This window comes from Saccopteryx leptura, chromosome 5 (genome assembly GCF_036850995.1).
Source record: "Saccopteryx leptura isolate mSacLep1 chromosome 5, mSacLep1_pri_phased_curated, whole genome shotgun sequence".
In the NCBI taxonomy this organism is placed as follows: Eukaryota; Metazoa; Chordata; class Mammalia; order Chiroptera; family Emballonuridae; genus Saccopteryx; species Saccopteryx leptura.
The window spans coordinates 73,516,369-73,535,523 of NC_089507.1; the positions used below are offsets into that span (position 1 = coordinate 73,516,369).

The following is a 19,155-nucleotide window of genomic DNA, read 5'->3' on the forward strand; positions in this document are numbered from 1 at the left end:
TGGTGACTTATGCTATCTCCTCTTACAGTTTCAGCTCTTGGCCCCTCAGCATCAAGTACCTAGTAACTCTTTACTGGAATCTGGTCTCATTGAATCAAGGTCTAGTCAACATTGTGGTATTGAGGAAGGAAAAAAAACCTCTCATTCTTTCAAATCCCTCATAGCACAGAGGTCAAAACCCAAATTAATATGTCAATAAAAAAATTCTGCCAAAATAATATACATGCAAAGTCATGAGACATGCACTCAAAATGCATGCACCAAGAAATAACTAAGTTTAGTTATTGATGTAGTAGTACTCTTTTTTTTTTTTAGATTTTATTCATTTTATAGAGGAGAGAGAGAGAGAAAGAGAGAGAGAGAGAGAAAGGAGGGGCAGGAAGCATCAACTCCCATATGTACCTTGACCAGGGAAACCAGGGTTTCAAACCAGCAACCTCAGAGTTTCAGGTTGACACTCTACCCACTGTACCACCACAGGTCAGGCAATGTAGTAGTAGTCTTAAACCAGTTTATAGTCTGCACATATAATCTAACTTGCATTTTTTGACTAAGAATCAAAGAAAATACTACTAGAATAAGAAAAGTTTTAAAAAAATTATGATTGCAAAGTTCCCAGCTCTGGGTCTACATGATATAAGACATGTAAAGAAGGAATGGAAAAGGGACAGAATATCACCTCTATTTAATTGTAAGAATCAGCTTTTATCACTGGCTGTTAGCGCTAGATAAACTTACCCATGTAAGAGCTGGCAAACCTGAGTTGGGGAAAACTTCCCCTTCACAGGGAAGTAAACAAATACCCAAAAGAAGAAGGCAGAAGAAGGCTGTGCCAAGCATAACTGGTTTACTTCCTCTCAGAATAACCACTCAGATCATCAGTCATTTTCTCTTGAGAAGAAAGAGCAAAGGGTGAAAGGAGGCCTGGAGCTGAACACTAATGGATTCTCTTCTACAAAGAGAGAGACGTCACAAGTGGGGAAGAGGTATTTCCGTAACGTTAATGAAGTTTCAGTAAATGCTAACTGATTATTTTGGCATTGATTTGAGCCCAAAGTGACCATCTGAGAGAAGAATCAAGCCATGTTTAATTTAAGTAGATTATAACATTTTTAACATGTTAATCTTTCTATTTCTGACAATTCATTGGTGTGCATAAATGAAAAAATGAACATTTTCATTTTTTATTTATTTTTTATTTTATTTTTATTTTTCTGAAGCTGGAAACGGGAGAGACAGACTCCCGCATGCGCCCGAACGGGATCCACCTGGCACGCCCACCAGGGGGCGACACTCTACCCACCAGGGGGCGACACTCTGCCCACCAGGGGGCGATGCTCTGCCCCTCCTGGGCGTCGCTCTGTCGCAACCAGAGCCACTCTAGCGCCTGGGGCAGAGGCCAAGGAGCCATCCCCAGCGCCCGGGCCATCCTTGCTCCAATGGATCCTCACTGCGGGAGGGGAAGAGAGAGACAGAGAGGAAGGAGAGGGGGAGGGGTGGAGAAGCAGATGGGCGCTTCTCCTGTGTGCCCTGGCCGGGAATCGAACTCGGGACTTCTGCACACCAGGCCGATGCTCTACCACTGAGCCAACCGGCCAGGGCAATGAAAATTTTCTAAACAAAACATTGGGATAAATGAATGGAATAGTGGAAAGAAAATAATAGAACACATTCATGAAAATGATTTGGTAATATCTGTTCTAGGCCAACTAGAATAGCTAAACTCATTAGCTCCATGGGAAGAAAAATGAGATTAGGCTGTTCAAGGATAGATCATACAGGTGCTTCCAGAATCTGGAGTATGAAGTTTATGAACCAACATCAGCCAAGCATGCCTGAGCAGAACAAAAAGAATTAGCAACTATAAATTAATAGATAATAAGATGGATAGACATAGGCACAATTCAAAGATGAAAAGACAGGCCAAGCCAGGGGCTGAGATCCCATCTATTATTCATTGAAACAGTGTATTGAAGCAGTACATATTTTGGTCAAACCACCTCTACCTACTGAAGCTATAGCACTGAATAAATCAAACAAAATCCTTGTTTTCATAGAGCTTATGTTCCAGTTCAAAAAATTAATGGAACAGACAATAAAATTTAATTATATAATGAATATAATAATACTAAAAATAAAACAAATGAAATAAATCAGGGTAACTGATGGAAAGTGATTAAGTTTGGGTGGGGTGGTTGTGAGGCTGAAAATAATGTGGGTCAGTATGTTCCAGGTAGAGAGATTAACAATCGCAAAGACCTGAGGCAAGATAGTGCTTGGTGTGTTCAATGAACAAGAGATTTGAGACCAGAATGAGAAGAAAAGGTGAGAGATGACGTTGGAAGTTAGATGTTATCTATTGTATGAGAGTTTTATAAGTCCAAGTAAGAGTTTGTGTTTTAAGTTGTTCTCTGAAGCTCTCTCTCTTCTTTTTCTTTCTCTCCAGAGCATTTCATTCCTAAAGTCATGACGCAGGGCAGAGTAAGGAAGGCATACACACCTGAGGGAGTAGGTCATGGTGGGTCAGAACATGTATAGGAGCTTAGATAAGGTCAAGAGTACATCCTCTTAGGATTACTGAACTATATGGGGCCCAGTCATAATGGGTAATTTTTAGAAACCCATATGTAATGAGAAATTTAAAAGGATGAGGGTGGTTTTCATGCAGAACAATGGGATGTTCGTGGCCAAAGTGCTATGGAGGACATAGAACGAGTGAAGGTAGATTTACCACAAAGAGAGGGGATGATAAAATAAGTAAATATATTAAGGGCAATGAAAATCAGATTTCTATCTACAGGAATTATAGATAGTGGTGTGAATTCATGGTTTTTAATAAATATAAATAAATATTTAACATTTTTAATTGTGTATGCACATAAAAATATCTGCATACATATATTTTCTTTTTCTGTCTACTCAGAATGCCTAGGAGCCAATACCTCAATAGCAATAATCACATTTAGCACCTAGATCTTGGCTTTTAAATATTATTCTCCACTAAAAAACAAAAAAACAAAAAAAAAACTAGCACTCATTGGAGAAATGATTGATTCTAGAATTGGGTCAGGGAAGGTACAATAAGAGTCCAGAATAACTTCTTGTGCTGAAAAACAAAAAATGTTCAAAGGATAATAGCAAAATATCAATGTGATATAGAAATGAGTTCAAAAGGACTTTTACTTATCAAATATGGAACAAATTTAGTACCCAAACAAATGCTATTCATACATTATAACCCATTGAATAAATAGAAAACTGTGAATCCATATTGCTATAAACAAAGGGATAAATTAAAATTCTGATGAGGGGTCCTGGGAGGTGGCTCTGTAGGTCAAGCATCAGCCCAGAGTATGGATGCCCCAGGTTCCTGGTCAGGGCACACTGGAGAAGTGACCATCTACTTCTCTTCCTCTCTGTCTACCCCATCTCACCCTCTTCCCCTCCCACAGCCAGTGGCTCGATTGGTTCAAGCATTAGTCCCAGGTGCTGAGGAAAGCTCTGTTGGTCGTAGTGTCAGTTTTAGGCACTAAAAATAGCTCAGTAATCAAGCATTGGCCTCAGATGTGGTTGCTTGGTGGATCTTGGTTGGGGCTTATGCGAGAGTCTATCTCACTATCTCCCCTCCTGTCACCTAAGAAAAAAATCTGATGAGGAATGAAATGTTTAAAGTTTCAAGGTAAGTTATATCCTTATAAAATAGTAATTGCGAAGGAAAAAAAAGTACAGGGGTCCTTGGGTTACAACAGTCTCGACATATGACATTTCAGATTTACTACACTTACTTCCATAAAAGCTTTAAAAAATCGAGATGTGAGCTTTTTGATTTATACCATTAGCATCGTACTTGCGGACTACACTGGCAAACTAGTTTGCTTGTGTGTGATGGAAGAATACTCAGTAGAGCAGAATATGAGTGAGGGAGTTGGCATCCCCCAGCATACTTATTTACGTCATTTTGGACTGTGAATGGTGCACGAGTTCAATTTCTGTTGCTTTGTTTGGAGACTTTTTGGCCCTTATCATGGCTTCTAGATGAAAGTCAGAGTCTTCAGATGGCAGTGCTTCATAGAAGAGGAGAGCCATCACAATGGAAGAAAAACTAGACTTTATAAAGAGACCAGAAAAAAGAGAATCAATGACAAACATCAGCCATGTGCTAGGCTTTAGCCACTATACTGTAGCAACAAGTATCAGGGATAAAGACCGTATCCTAGAGCATGTAAAGGGATTAGTCCCTATGAAATTGACTGTGATTACTAAACAGTGAAGTGGCATGATGATTGAGATGGAAAGAGTGCTGGTTTTGTGGCTGGAAGACCAGCCTCAGCAGCACATATCAGTTAGAATAAGTAAGTGACATAGGCTAGAGTGTATTTCGACCATACACCAAAATTTGGGTTATGTCACTGTCATAGAAACAGAACTATTTCATTACTCAAGGACCTCTTGTATATATCCTTAAAGAAGTTAATCAATTAGTGAAATTATTGGTAACGGGACAAATTAAAATTGTATGTCACCTAATAGGATGCACTGATATCACACTGTCACTTTTTTATAATATTCTTCCCAAATAAATTTAATCTGAACAAGATTAAATTTAACCTCACTTAAAGGGACATTTACAAAATAATTTCAAAATTTTTGAAAATGTTGAGGCCATGAAAGTCAGGAAAAAAAAAACTAAGGAACTACAGTAAACTGAAGAAGAAGATAAAGAGTCCTTACAATGCAGTATATTTTCCTGATCTGTATCATGTGCAACAAAGTACATACATTATTTGGACAATTGGTTATACCCAAATGAGGTCTGAGAATTACCTTGCAGTAATGCCAGTGTCAAGAAGTTCCTGATTTTGATAATTGTATCATGGTTACACAGGAGAGTGCTCCTTTTTTTTCTTTTTCATGGAAAGTATTCAGGTTGGCAACTTATTCTAAAATGGTTTAGGAAAAATGTTATTCTTAATAGTGAACGCTATATATGTGACATTTTGTTGAACATTTTATATAAATTTAAGTTTTTCAGAAATTGAGTAAGAAAGAGCAAATTGTGATGAAAAGCCACTGGTGATTGTCTTCAGGGGGTGAAATGATCTTCCTTATGTTTGAAAAGAAATATCATGGCTAATGTAAAGGCAACATGCTTGGTTTGAGGATGGAGAATGGGTAAGTTTCAAAAAATAAAGAAAAATTGAGATGGCACTACATGTAAATTTAGAGGAAGATTGTGGCAGCTTGAACTAGGACTATAATGGAGAATGTCATGAGCTTTGGCTGAACTTGATTTATATTTTGAAATGATAACCTAAAAAACTTGCTGAATGTAGAGTATGTAGGAGAGAAAACACATAGTATACTTAATGGGTAGACAAGGTTCTTTGACCCAGAAGCCTTGACTGCCCCAGCTGCCTCTAATCTGAACATTTTCCTCTTCTGATACTCCCACTCCCATGCCTTCAAGGTGTGATAATATGGCAACTATATTATAAAAATTAGTTAAAGTGTAGAGAAATAAACTAGTCATGTGTTAAAGAACTATGTGATTTACAAAAGCTTTAACAAAGATATTATCATTATTATATTCCATCAACAAAGGTGTGGGAAGCAGTGTAGCATAATGATAGGAGTAAACACTAGAATATTAGACAGAAAAGGTTTTAGATTCTAGCTCAATCATAATTTTGGACAAATATTTTAAACCTAGAAACTCAGTATCATCCATCACATGTGAAGTGAGGATAATAATCATAGCTACTGTTTAGTATAAGTATTAATGGATGATGTAAAGAGGTTGACATTGAACTAAATGTTTTTATCATCACTATTAGTAGTAGTGATATTAGTGGTGGAAGTAGCATTGTTTATTATCTGCCAAAGACTTTTAACATATATATATGGTTTGAAGATTAAAAATGTATGGGAGAAATAATGGAAGACATATAAGTATTGCTATCAAGAATTAGCTTTCAAATTTGTAATAATGGTTAATCATGCTTTCAAATCTTTTAAATGATCACATTTCTCAAAATTTGCTTATATTAAAAAGATGAAAAATTATTAAAACATTTTACTACTACATTGATCCAGCAAATTTTCCTTAAATTAGACTAGTGTTTATATTATCTTAGATGCAATTGTCTGGTAAAATATTCACTCCAGACAGCTTAGAGCAGAACATACTTCTTCCTATGTCTTCCTTCCTAATTCAGTTTTATATTTTCTATATACCATGCCTAATCATTATGCTAAGGATTGTTTGAAAACACTTGTTCTTAATTGTAAACTTGAACTGTGCCCCATTAAGCTCTTCCTACCTTCTTTGGGACCCTGAGAGGTTTGCTATGTGGGGATGCATCCACATTCTCTCTCTGCCAGTTCTTTTTATCATTTCTCTCTAATGCTGTTTCTTCAGTGTTCCAGCTGCTAAGTGCTTCTAACATATGTCTGATAAATTTTCTAATGACTGATGCATTGTTCTCACTATTGATACATCAGCAGGAATGCCACCTGTGTCTGAGCATTTAGGATCAAAAGGGTTGTATATTTTACCAAAGTGAGAAGAAAAATGTAGAATTAAGTAGAAAGAAGTATTCCAATTCTGACCATTAACTTCTGATATTTAATTTTACACCAACTGTAACTATAAAAAGGATAACAGTGAAGTTATATGAGCCTTAGAGTTAAGCCAAAAAAGTATATGAAATACTTTGACTTTTTAAAAAAGTTATGTTGTCGCACTTAAATAGCAGCCTTCCTATTTCCATGGAGATGCTGCAAAGTGTTTGTCTGTTTGAATTATAGAGATGACCTTTCCAGTCTCAGAGAACTAGGTCTTGTATGTGGGTTTGCTGGTCATCTTTGGGGTTAGAAAAGAGAACATATATTTCACTCTTGTATCATTTGCCTCACATCTGTCAACAAAAGAATGCCAGAGGTATCAAAGAAAAGCATGTAGCCAGGCAGGAGTCAGTGAAAAATCATAAATAAGATTATTTTTATTCAAATTATCCTGCCTCCCAACCAATTATATTAAACGATAGTTCTCTTTAGTTTCTTAATCTTCATCTTCACAGAGATAAAGTGTCAACCTATATATTTTAAAAAGTCACAGTACATTTTTTGTGTCTTTTGTTTGTACATTTTGAATTGTGGTCTGAAAATAAATAAAAAATAAAACCCTATCACAGCTCCTTATACCTGAATATTTAATAATTTCAGTACTCATCCCCTATAAAGAGCTCATCAGCCAATGAAAGTGGTTCCTGCCTACCTCTAATACTCTGTAACGTTAGTCTATTTTATATCCTCACATACCCTACTAGCTACTGATGCACTTATTTCTGTACCTTATTCATCTGTTTTACCAATTTTCACTAGAATAGCAGCTACTTGTCTTCTTGTTCACAGTGAAACAACTATGGTTAACACAGTACCTGAAAGACAGCATGTTCACTATTTTAAATAAATGAAAAAGTCAGTTTCCTTTAAATAAAATGGCTTGCTATAAGAAGAGAGGATATTTATATTACAAAGGAAATACTTTATTAATTTTAAAGTATATCTGATTTTATTTCAATTAAACACTCTTTTATTTAAGATTTCATTAATTAAGACATTGTTTTCTGGAAATTTATATATATGCATATATAAATATAAATTTATATATTTATACACACTGTATTTTTTGCTCCATAAGACGCACTTTTTCCCCCCAACAGTGGAGGGGAAGATGCTCATGTGTCTTATGGAGCAAAAAATATGATATTTTATTAAATATTTTAACACACCATTTGGTTCAGAATATATTTTTTTCTTATTTTCCTCCTTAAAAGCCTAGGTGTGTCTTATGGTCAGGTGTGTCTTATGGAGCAAAAAATATGGTATATATATCTATATATATGGTAAATTTAGTTCACAATGAAAGTACTGAGAAATCACAAAATCCTGAAATATTTTCTTGTCTACAGAAAATGAAAATTTATTTAATAAAGTTTTAAAGGTTAAGGGAACCATTTAAATTTCTCTTTACTGACTATCAATAATCGATTTATATACAAAGGTTACTCAGTATCCTTTAATTAGAATGTTTATTATTACAGCCCATTTATTCTGATACAATATACCTTCACTCCTTATATTTGGTAAACCTTGTTAAAAATTACCAATTTTCTAAAATTATTGTCAAACACTAAAAACTGGTCTGCTTTGAACTAGATAATTAATGATAGTGTTTGTATTTGGATTTTTCTTGAAAAACTTTATTTATATATAATGGAATGTATATATGTGATGCTGAAAAAAGTTTTGTGCATTTATTAAATATGTTAATATTTCAGTCCACTTGAAATCTATGAAATTATTAAAATCCTTTGATAGAACAAACGGTAGTGTTTTTGGTTGTCCTACAGATTCCTGAGGTAACAGAATTCCCTGAGGACTGGGAAAGTATTTAATTTTTCTACCACCAAACCTTTGAATACGACTTCATCAGTTCTACTCCTATCTTTCCCTCTTATAACAAAAGTTGTCTATGTTCTGAATTCCATCTTCTCTCTTCTTCTAAAAGATTTTGCTTTTGGGAATAGCTACTTTCCCTTGACTCTTCAACTAATTATCTAATTTTCTGCTCAAACATTTCAAACAAGTTATCTATACTTGAGCTTCTCAATTGGTGTGATTCTTCAGACCTACAGCTGCTCAAGAGGAGTCTTGCAGCCTTCTGTCTGCCTCTGGTCAGTTTATCTCAGCGTGCACATAATGTGCTATGTATTCAAGGAGTAATGTGATATAATTAAATAGGGAAACACTAATCTATATATGTTGTCTTGACTTTATAGCATTCTATTTTTATTCTTTATATTTCAGAGAGCCACTTAGCATCCTTCTCTATATACAGGACAAATTATTTCCTGAATTATTTAACACTGCTGCTTTTTCATAGTACTTTTTCTACAGTAAGTAAATGTTTACTCACCTGTCTGTTTCACCAATAAATGAATGAATGAGGCACATACATAAATTCAATACACTTAGATTTCATCTCTTTTATCATCCCCTTATTTGGAATTCAAATAATTTTATTATGAAAGAGAGAAAAGAAGATAGAAATAGAATAAGCCAGGATTTAAGAGGTGTCACTAAAAGTTTATAAACGTGACTTTCATAAAATCTTAATACTTTTTGAGAACTGAATGATGCATATCACTGTTATGCTTTGCAGAAATTTCATTGAGGTTTAGGTCCATCTATTCTTTTGTATGTTTAGTATTCTTTCCCCCTTATTCTGAAGACACAGCCTTTCCCTTCCTTTGGGACACTATGCTTTTCCTTCCTAATAAGACCATGTATTATATTGCTTCACTTATATTACCATAAATAGTCTACATCAGACTACCAGTTACCCCTAGGAACTATAACTGACCCAGGACTGCCAGGTAAAACAAAAAGCTATACCTTTTCTTGGTGATTGACTAGTATCAATCAGAATCCTTTTTGGTTATTGATTTAATATCAACACTAAATACCTGGAAGCCTAGAGCTACTATGACCGTTTTGTCCTCACAAAAAAAAGACCTGGCTAAAAATTCAGCAAACAAAGGGCAAAGATATGGAATATGGAGAGAGAAAGAAGTGCCAGGGGGCTCCTTTGAAGTTCTGGATCGGGTAAAGCCAAAATACTTGTAGACTTCTCAGTTATATGAATCAATCTTATTAAAATATAATCAAATTTGAGTTGATGTATTACAATAAAATTTTCATAAATTTATTTTGGTGATAGCTCAAGCCGTCTCAAACCCCATTTACAAAAGTAATTATCATCAAAGCTACTATGCATTCCATTTCATAGAATGATCTCTACACTGGCTAATTTTTGGAAGGCAAATAAAATTAAATGTTTATACATGGGCTTTAAATAGTAATATTTATGTATTTATTTAAACTTTTGATGGAAGGGAGAGATAGAAATGATCCATGAGAACTTCTCCTTAGCTATATCAGCTTAGAGCAAGAGATCCCTGTTGCTAACATGCTATTTTTATGAAGATTGCTGCTTCTAAAATAGTAAAATATATTTATAAAAGTCATGAAGAATATACATTTTTACCAACCTGAATCCATTAATTTGAGTCACAACCCTATGCTAGCCAGCATGAGTATCTGTCATTCATATATGTCTTATAGAAAGAAATTCATATATGTAAAGATTTATATGTAAATATAAAACAATTTCCATACTTGGTTGACCAGTGTTTCTTATTTTGTATTAATTTTTTTAATCCAAAAAACCCATTTTTAACATGTGAGCTTACCCAAAAGTTTATAAATTATTAAATTTGTTAATATAAATTATTATTCCAATTAGTCTTGGAATTATTTTGATTGAGATGGGAATGGATGATCAACACATTCGCCTTTCTGATCACTTTGCTCCTATGTCACTTTGGAAAGAGCGTAGGGGCTTAATGATGCTCTCTGGAATCCACTGGGATTATTTTCAAATGTGGACCAAAGTAAAAGAGTGGCAGATTGGAATTGCACCTAGGTAGTATGTTTGTATCATACTCACATCATTTGTTAGATAATGTCTTCTTAAATGTCACAAATCGGGAAGCAAGTTTTTGTTCTGTTCTGTGTGTTTTTCTAGTAACAATTAATTGCCTCTGGAAATGTATGCTTGTTCCTTGCATTCTGTTTTGCTCACTGAAAAGGTGTCAATGACTTGACAGATATGACAAGGATTTTGTTTTGCCTGAGTGATCACATAGTTAATGGAACATTAAAAAATTGATTCTTATGATTAGATGATTAATGCGAACAATATGCTGGAAAATACTATTTGCTAAGAGCTGGAATACAATGAAGGTTTAAAAGAGTTGCCATATGTGTCAAAACAGAGAAATAATTCAGAAACATCCAAAACAAATGGAGCAAATTAGTGGGAATTGGCATATAAATTATTCTTTTGGTAAGTAATTTACTGTTCAGTAAGCAATTGACTAATTCTACAACTGTTGCAGCAACTCTCTCTTTTTTTCTTTCTGGCCCACTTTTCATAATTTTCCAGCAGTCTCCCTAAAGAATGTGCTGGAAATAAAGAGATGCTGGAGAAATTACATTTTAGGTGAAAGATCTTCACTGGCTGGGAGGCTGTATATTCACTAGTGGTCCTGATCAGTGACAGACAAGGTGTTGATCTGGCAAGAAGCTTCATTATGTGCCCTCCTTTACTCCATTCTTCTGTTTAGCACCTAATCTACTTTAGATTTGTTTGTTTTTTTCCCACTAGTCTACATAATCTATTCTTCCTTATAGATTAGCACATACAAATGTTATAAATGTTAACTAGATTAGCCATCACTTTCCCATCATACACCAAGTTCCCACATAAACTGAGGTTTCTTTCTGGGATCTCGTGTTTTATTCCATTGATCCCTATATCTGTCCCTCCCACAACACCTTAGTGTTCTTTGTTTTGTTTTGTTTTTTTAGTGAGAGAGACAGAGACAGAGAAGGAGACAGAGAGAGGGATGGATAGGGACAGACAAGAGGGAGAGAGATGAGAAGCATAAATTCTTCATTGCAGCACCTTAGTTCAGCGGTTCTCAAAGTGTGTGCCAGGGCACACTGGTGCACCCTAGAAGATTTCCAGGTGTGCCTTATGGTATTCCAGAGAAATATGTGCCTGTTGGGGACCAAAAAACCAACAGGCTTTTTGGAGTTTAGATTTTTGGTGGACAGAGGTGTGGGGAATTGGCTGTAAACTGACAGTCTGCCCAACCCCCCACCTCACTTGCCTGATTAGGTTGTAAAAGGCTGTTAAACTGTGGTGCTGGATTGTTTACACTATCCCCATGTTTTCAGAAAGACTGGAGGCAAGTTTCTTCTATCCTTTGTTTGGTATAAAGTTAAGATGATATGTATGGTTGGGGTTTTCTGCACTCTACACAATTAAGAGTGAAAAAAGAGGAATTACCCAATGTATTGATGAGAAAATGAGAGTTTGCCTTTCAAATATATGCCCAAACATCGAAGAAATCACTAGGACACATTAGGCTCATGTTTCTCATAAACACAAGAATGAATAAACTTAACACATTTGCGCTGGGACCAGCCAAATTTACTAAATCTTACTAAGAATGTATCTATATATAAAAAAGGTAACTTTTTTGTCATTTTTTTATTTTTAACCCTACTTTTATATGAATTCTAAAAAGCATAAAAATGTAATATAAAACTGTTTCTTAAAGTCAGAATAAATTTACTTTTTTAATATTTATTTCATTTAATTACCATAAAAGCATGCTTGGACTTTATATTTTTCCTTTAATATTTGACTTAATTATTATAACATATTTCTCAGAGATTTGTATATAGTGTGCCTATAATTATTTGTAGGATTTTAAATATGCCCCGACTTCAAAAAGCTTGAGAACCACTGCCTTAGTTGTTCATTAATTGCTTTCTTATATATGCCTTGACAAAGGGTTTCAGTTGAGCCAGTGACTCCTTGCTCAAGCCAGTGACCTTGGAATCAAGCAGAGACCATAGGGTCATCTCTATGATCCCACACTCAAGCTAGCTACCCCACATTCAAGCTAGTGAATCCTCGTTCAGGCCGGCGACATTGTGGTTTTGAACCTGCGTCCTCTGAGTCCCTGGCTGATGCTCTATTCACTGTGCCACTGCCTGGTCTGGCAATACCTTAGTGTTTGAGTTTTTATAGTGCAGGTAAAATAAAATAGATACAAATATGTATTGTCTTGAAAGGCCTCAAAAAGATTCAAAATGACATATATGTATCAGAGTACCACTTAAGTAAAATTAAATTGATACAAAGAAATGTGACACATTAATTATAAATAAAAAATTAAAGCAGTGTTTCTCGAAATATGGTCTGAGAACCCATAGAACCCTCATTTCTTTTTAGGAGGTCTTAGAAATTTTTATTTTACCTACCACATATCTGTGCCAGGTCAAATTTTCTTCAGATACTTCAAATAAAATCACATATCAGAGTTGATTTAATACAGAAGCAGAAGTAAGAGTTTAACTTTATTTAGCCAGACATTAAAAATGTTTTTTTAAAAAAGCCTACTTTTAACACTATTTTTTTTCTTTTGAAAATTTAGTTGTTTTTCACAAAAATACTATTTATGGTAATATGCCATGGGTTTATTACTTTATGTATTTGTAATCAATTAATAGATATATATTTTCTCAATTTTAACATCTAATGTGATAAATAGACATAACCAACATAAACTAAAACTCTTGGATCCTTAATAATTTTAAGTCAGAAAAGATGTTTTGAGAATAAAACGTTGAGAACTGCTGAGTTAAAAATAAAAATATAGACAAGAAGGATATGAGCCAATGTTTTTTTTGTTTGTTTTGGGTTTTTTTTTGTATTTTTCTGAAGCTGGAAATGGGGAAGCAGTCAGACAGACTCCCACATGCGCCCGACTGGGATCCACCTGGCATGCCCACCAGGGGGCGACGCTCTGTCCATCCCAGGTGTCACTCCATTGCAACCAGAGCCACTTGAGTGCCTGAGGAAGAGGCCATGGAGCCATCCTCAGCACCTGGGCCAACTTGGCTCCAATGGAGCCTCAGCTGCAGGAGGGGAAAGAAAGACAGAGAGAAAGGAGGGGGGGGAGGGTGGAGAAGCAGATAGGCGCCTCTCCTGTGTGCCCTGGCCGGGAATCGAACCCGGGGACTCCTGCACGCCAGGCCGACGCTCTACCACTGAGCCAACCGGCCAGGGCCAAGCCAATGTTTTGATAGAGATCTTTTTTTCAGAGGAAGAAAGAAATTGCTGATCTTGGGAAGGAAAATAAAAAAGAAATTCAACTTAATTATGGTCTAGTTCTTCATAAAAAAATTGAAGAAGCAATGGCAAAATACAAATATTTGCTATTTTAACTCATTTATTTTTTATAAGGGTGTATTATTTTTAGAACTGACTGTTTAAAAATTTTTTGTAAAAATTGTTCTGAAGAGTATTTCCTTTTTTTAAAGTATTCATAACTTGCCTAATATATATATATTTTATAAAATTTCCTTTGCTCAATCTATAGACAATCCACATTTCCACATGTTTCTAATACACATGTGTCTGGGAGGAGATGATTCATGTGATCTTAGCTCTACAGCCAAAGGTAACCAACGCTGATCTGTGCTCACAGTCAACACTGACTCGTTCCTTTTATTTCCTTAATATGAATATGTTTCCTTCTGAAGAACTACTCTATTCATTTTATAAATAAAAACTATTAGTAATATTTATTATAGAGCAATGTGAAATACTTTTTTAAATAAGAATCACATTTCAATTTCTGGTCTAATAATCTGAATACATGTAAACAAAGTTTATTTTTCCTAGCCTAGCAAGAGCCTGTTGCTTTGAGTTAAATCACTTTTATCTAAAGTAGTATCCATATATCAGGCAATAAAAGAATATCAGGAATTAACATGCATGTATCTTAACTTTTTTTTTTTTTTGCTAGTCTGGTCAGAAATGCATTTTTACAAAGCTTATTGATACTGTCTGATTGTAAGACATCCTAAAGTCAGGGATCTTTCATACACCACTTTTTGTTTTGTTTCATAAAGGAAAAAGATGTAGCCAGGAACACATTATCATGGAGAGTGTGAAACATAGGTTCTTTTCTCAGGTCTTCCCCTACCAAGAAACTGTTGCTTTTGTCAAATAAGTGGCAAAAATGACAAAATCACTCTTTTGGGCTTAACTAAAAGAAATATATATTTAGAAGAAAGATTCAATAGTATGTGTCAGGGACTATTAGAGACAAAAAATGAGGCAGGCTTCAAGGAACTGGGGACCTAGAAATGGAAATTTAAAAAAATAGCTAGTTATATTACTCTCTCTAGAGATTCATTTTTCTTTTGACCTCTGTTCTGTGTGTGTCTGATCCATTGTCCATTGTGAAGACTGCCTTCCTTTACTTGTTCAAATGTAAAGCATTTTGCTTTCACAAGATTTTGACTTCCATGCAATTCACACTAATAGTGACCAAGTATGTTTTATCCATTCAAGAATACTCTGAAATCATTAGGAATGATTAGGATGGTTAGGTGGCTTTTGGTCTCATCATAAGTCATCAACTTAAAAAGCAATACATCTCTAAAATCGTCAGCATGCAATATAGATAACTATGGAGAGAGTCATAGTTCACTCCACACAGCAAAACTCCATCCAACTTGTTTCCAGATGCTACAGTTCTTTCTCCAAAGTACTCAACCTTCTAATTCTGGGACTCTTTTTCTTTCTTTCCTTTTGTTACTTAAACAGCTTACAATATTTATTGTTCAGATCTCAGCATGATGCAAAGCTGCTATTAACTCACACCTACATTCCTCTCCCACCCAACACACAAAGATAGTAAAAGTAATACTAACCATGAATTGTTCCTTAAACATGTAATCCAAGGGTAGGATCTAAAATGCTGATCTTGGTTTACATTGGTAGTTATATTCACAGAAAATACTTATCTATCTAGTTAGTTAATTACAACTACTGAAGAGGTAGTACTTTTGAATGAATTTAGGCTATGTATGAACCTCTTTTGCTGAAACAAGTCCTCAGTCTTGGGTCAATTAGTATATGACATATATGATAAATTGACTATGGCCAAAAATTAACTGACATATTCATTCAGTTATATGAATTTAGGTAAATAAATTAACATTTCTTAGGGATTAGGCTACACTTATTGTAAATAATTTTTTTTTAATTTTATGTGATAAAGATGTATATAAAGGTATGGAATGACACCATATTTTATTTAGCATTTTATATAATCTGTAAAATTGATATCAACCTTTTAATAATTAACAGCAGTTTTATTTCTGTTTTTAAAGTATTTCCAAGTATAATACAATTGATTCATTCTAATGTTTCAGTCATTATTAATATAAAGTCAGTTCATTTTATTACACATACAAAATAAGCTTCTAGTATAATAAAATTCTTTAAAGTAAATGTCCATGAGTTTGGGGGATTTTTGCCAAAAACTGACTAAATATTGAAGTCCCATTTGACTGATTTTGGTCTGTAAATCAGGATTTCTGCTATCTCCATTTCTAGATTACATAGACAGTTTTTATTAAAACATCCATATTTATTAAACAAATTTATAATATTATGAGCTCCAAACAAAAAAGTTTCTAACATTTCCTGAATTTAATAAGTACTCATTAATTATTATTAATTATTATTAATGAAATAATCTCTAGGCATGCTTGGAAAATAAAACTCAATTATATGTTAATCAGGTAATAGGAATATATTACTTTTATTTTTTTCTTATTACTACAATATTCTAGTAAGTCAAATACATACTGTTTCAACTGATCTCTAAAGTATCACTGTCTTTTTACCAAGTATTTCAGTCATAAATTTAAAATTCAGTTTAAAAGATGTTTGGGTTCACTGCCAAGCATCTGGACATAGATATTGATATGATCAAGTCATATAGTCCTTGAACTCTCTGTATATATGCTAAAATTCTAGAAACTAACCATCAATATATAACTAGAATACACTGTGGTAGTATATGCTCAGAGAAACACAGTGGACTACAGGCCATTATTTTTAAAAGCAAATTTGGAATAAAACATATTGTCCAATGGGGGAATTGTCAAATAAATAATTTATACATGAATTATTGTACTGTAGTATAAATAGTCTGAGTTTGTTAAATATGATGTATTCTAATGTGTGTATTGTGAAGAAAATGCACACAATAAAATAGTTATGAAGAAAAGCAGGAAAAATAATTTTATATTACATCAATGGCACACAGATCACAAGTTGAAGAGAGAATGTGGGGGAGGGAGAGCCCAGCAGCCACCGTGGCAGGTTGTGTGGCTCCTGTGAGTGGAGGAGCCTGGGACCCCGCTGTGCAAGGGCCAGGACCTCGGTGTCAAAAATCTTGACTGTTCCTTATGGTTTATGAGATTTTAGCAGGTGCATCAAAATCAAATAGTTAAAATAAAATCTATTTCTCTTTAACTTATACTCAAAAATTTGGAAAACTTTAAAGAAATCTAGACTAAGCTTCTAACCTTGAATAATATTAGTTCTGTTAAACAAAACAAAACAAAACAAAAAGCAAACGGGAAAGAAACATCAAAAACATATTAAAGAATAAGAAATAGATAATGAGTTCTTAATATTTGTTAAGGAAATATTATTTGTTCAGGAAATCAAATACATTTTAAAGACATGTCTGAAAAGTACATTGTAGTTAGTAAACCGTCATTGTCAAATATAACTTATAATAAACATTTAGACAATATTCTTGATCTCAATAGTTAAAAAGGATTTTAAATAAATAAAGCATATCCTATTTATAGAATGGAATAAGAAAAAAATGAATGAATGACTTTTAAAAACAAATAACTGCTATAATAATTCCAAACAAAAAATAAAATCACTCTGGCCCGAGTGGCCTAAAAAAGCATAAATTAAATCATTTAAGACCTAGATAATTAGAGAGGTAAAAAAGATATATTAAAGGAAGTTTTTAGAAAAGAAAACAGTGGAGAATGGAGAGTGAAAAGACCTTCAGGGCTGCACCAATGGTGGAAAGGTTAGACAGGGAAGATTATGGACAGGTATTGGATTTATTGAAGGCTTCTGAGGAGTTTAGACTTAATTGCATATATAATGTGAGTCTCAGAAAGTGTTAGACTTGACCAGTATTTATAGTTTCCCACTTAACAGAAAACAGGCATGACCAGCTTCTGTTATGGGTTTCTTAAATATATTTTCTGCAATTCAGTCAGACTTATCTGGTTTTATAAATTATAACAAAGTTGATTCAAAAATAAAATATTTATCAAGTATAAAAAATTAATGGTGAGCTGCTTTTCTTAAAATGAAAAAATGCTGTCCAAACAATTTTTATATTTGGAAGTAATTCTGAAATATAGTCACTTAGAAGTTGGTCAAAGTTTTATTGTGGTGTTTTGTCAGTGCTTTGAATGAGCTGTTTCTAAAAATATTTTTTGCACCAAACATGAGAGAAGAACAGACAAAACACCAGAATTAGAAAAGAAATTAACTAAAACTTTATGAATTGACATTGCTTCAAATTTACTCATATAAATCTGCATTTATCTATTGTGCTGCTTACATACATTTAATGAAGTGGTAGTTTTGTACAAAAACATGCATAAGTCTAACATGAAGCAATATAAAATTGTACGTACACTGTAGGAGGCAGAGATAAGGCCCGTTTCTTGATAGTCATTCTTAAATAAATGTGATTAAATAGCAGAAACAAAGACTTTCCTACTTCTCAGACTTGTCCAATACAGTGTGTCCGTAAAGTCATGGTGCACTTTTGACCAGTCACAGGAAAGCAACAAAAGACGATAGAAATGTGAAATCTGCACCAAATAAAAGGATGACTCTCCCAGTTTCATACCTATTCAGTGCAGTTTGATGTGGGCTCACGCACAGATTTTTTAGAGCTCCTTAGGTAGCTATCCTGTATAGCCTCTACAGACTCGTCATTGACTGATGGCCTACCAGAACAGGGTTTCTCCACCAAACTGCTGGTTTCCTTTAAATGCTTATCCCACTGAGTAATGTTATTCCTATGTGGTGGCGCTTCGCTATAAATGCGCCGATATTCACGTTGCACTTTGGTCACGGATTCTAATTTAGTGAGCCACAGAACACACTGAACTTTCTTCTGTACCATCCAAATTTCGACTGGCATGGCCATGGGCTGCTTCCGCTGTATACACGGTGTTACATCATCATATGCGCATGCTCACAGGCTGCTACATCATCCTACAGAAACTGGGATGGTTTTCCTTTTATTTGGTGCAGATTTCACATTTCTATTGTCTTTTGTTGCTTTCCTGTGACCGGTCAAAAGTGCACTGTGACTTTACGGACACACTGTAGAACATAACACTATAGGCCTTGGCCAATCGGCTCAGTGGTAGAACATTGGCCTGCATGTGGATGTCCTGGGTTTGATTCCCAGTCAGGGCACACAAGAGAGACAACAATCTGCTTCTCCAACCTTCCCTTCTTTCTCTCTCTCTCTCTCTTTTTCTCTCATCAGCCATGGCTTGATTGGTTTGAGCGAGTTAGCCTCTTGTGCTGAG

General features: G+C 34.5%; 1 protein-coding gene across 2 annotated transcripts in view; it reads left to right on the forward strand.

The window, feature by feature from the left end:
- The window catches only part of CCSER1 (coiled-coil serine rich protein 1), a 1,510,224-nt gene that overhangs the window by 1,157,407 nt on the left and 333,662 nt on the right, over window positions 1–19,155 (forward strand). The window contains exon 11 of one of the 2 annotated variants that reach the window (XM_066385743.1): window positions 14,085–14,127. The exons of the other annotated variant lie outside the window; for it this stretch is intronic. Coding sequence (XP_066241840.1) covers window positions 14,085–14,111 — 27 coding nt within the window. The 3' untranslated portion in view covers window positions 14,112–14,127. Of the gene's footprint in view, window positions 1–14,084; window positions 14,128–19,155 lie in introns of those variants that run through there. 2 annotated transcript variants of the gene reach the window in all.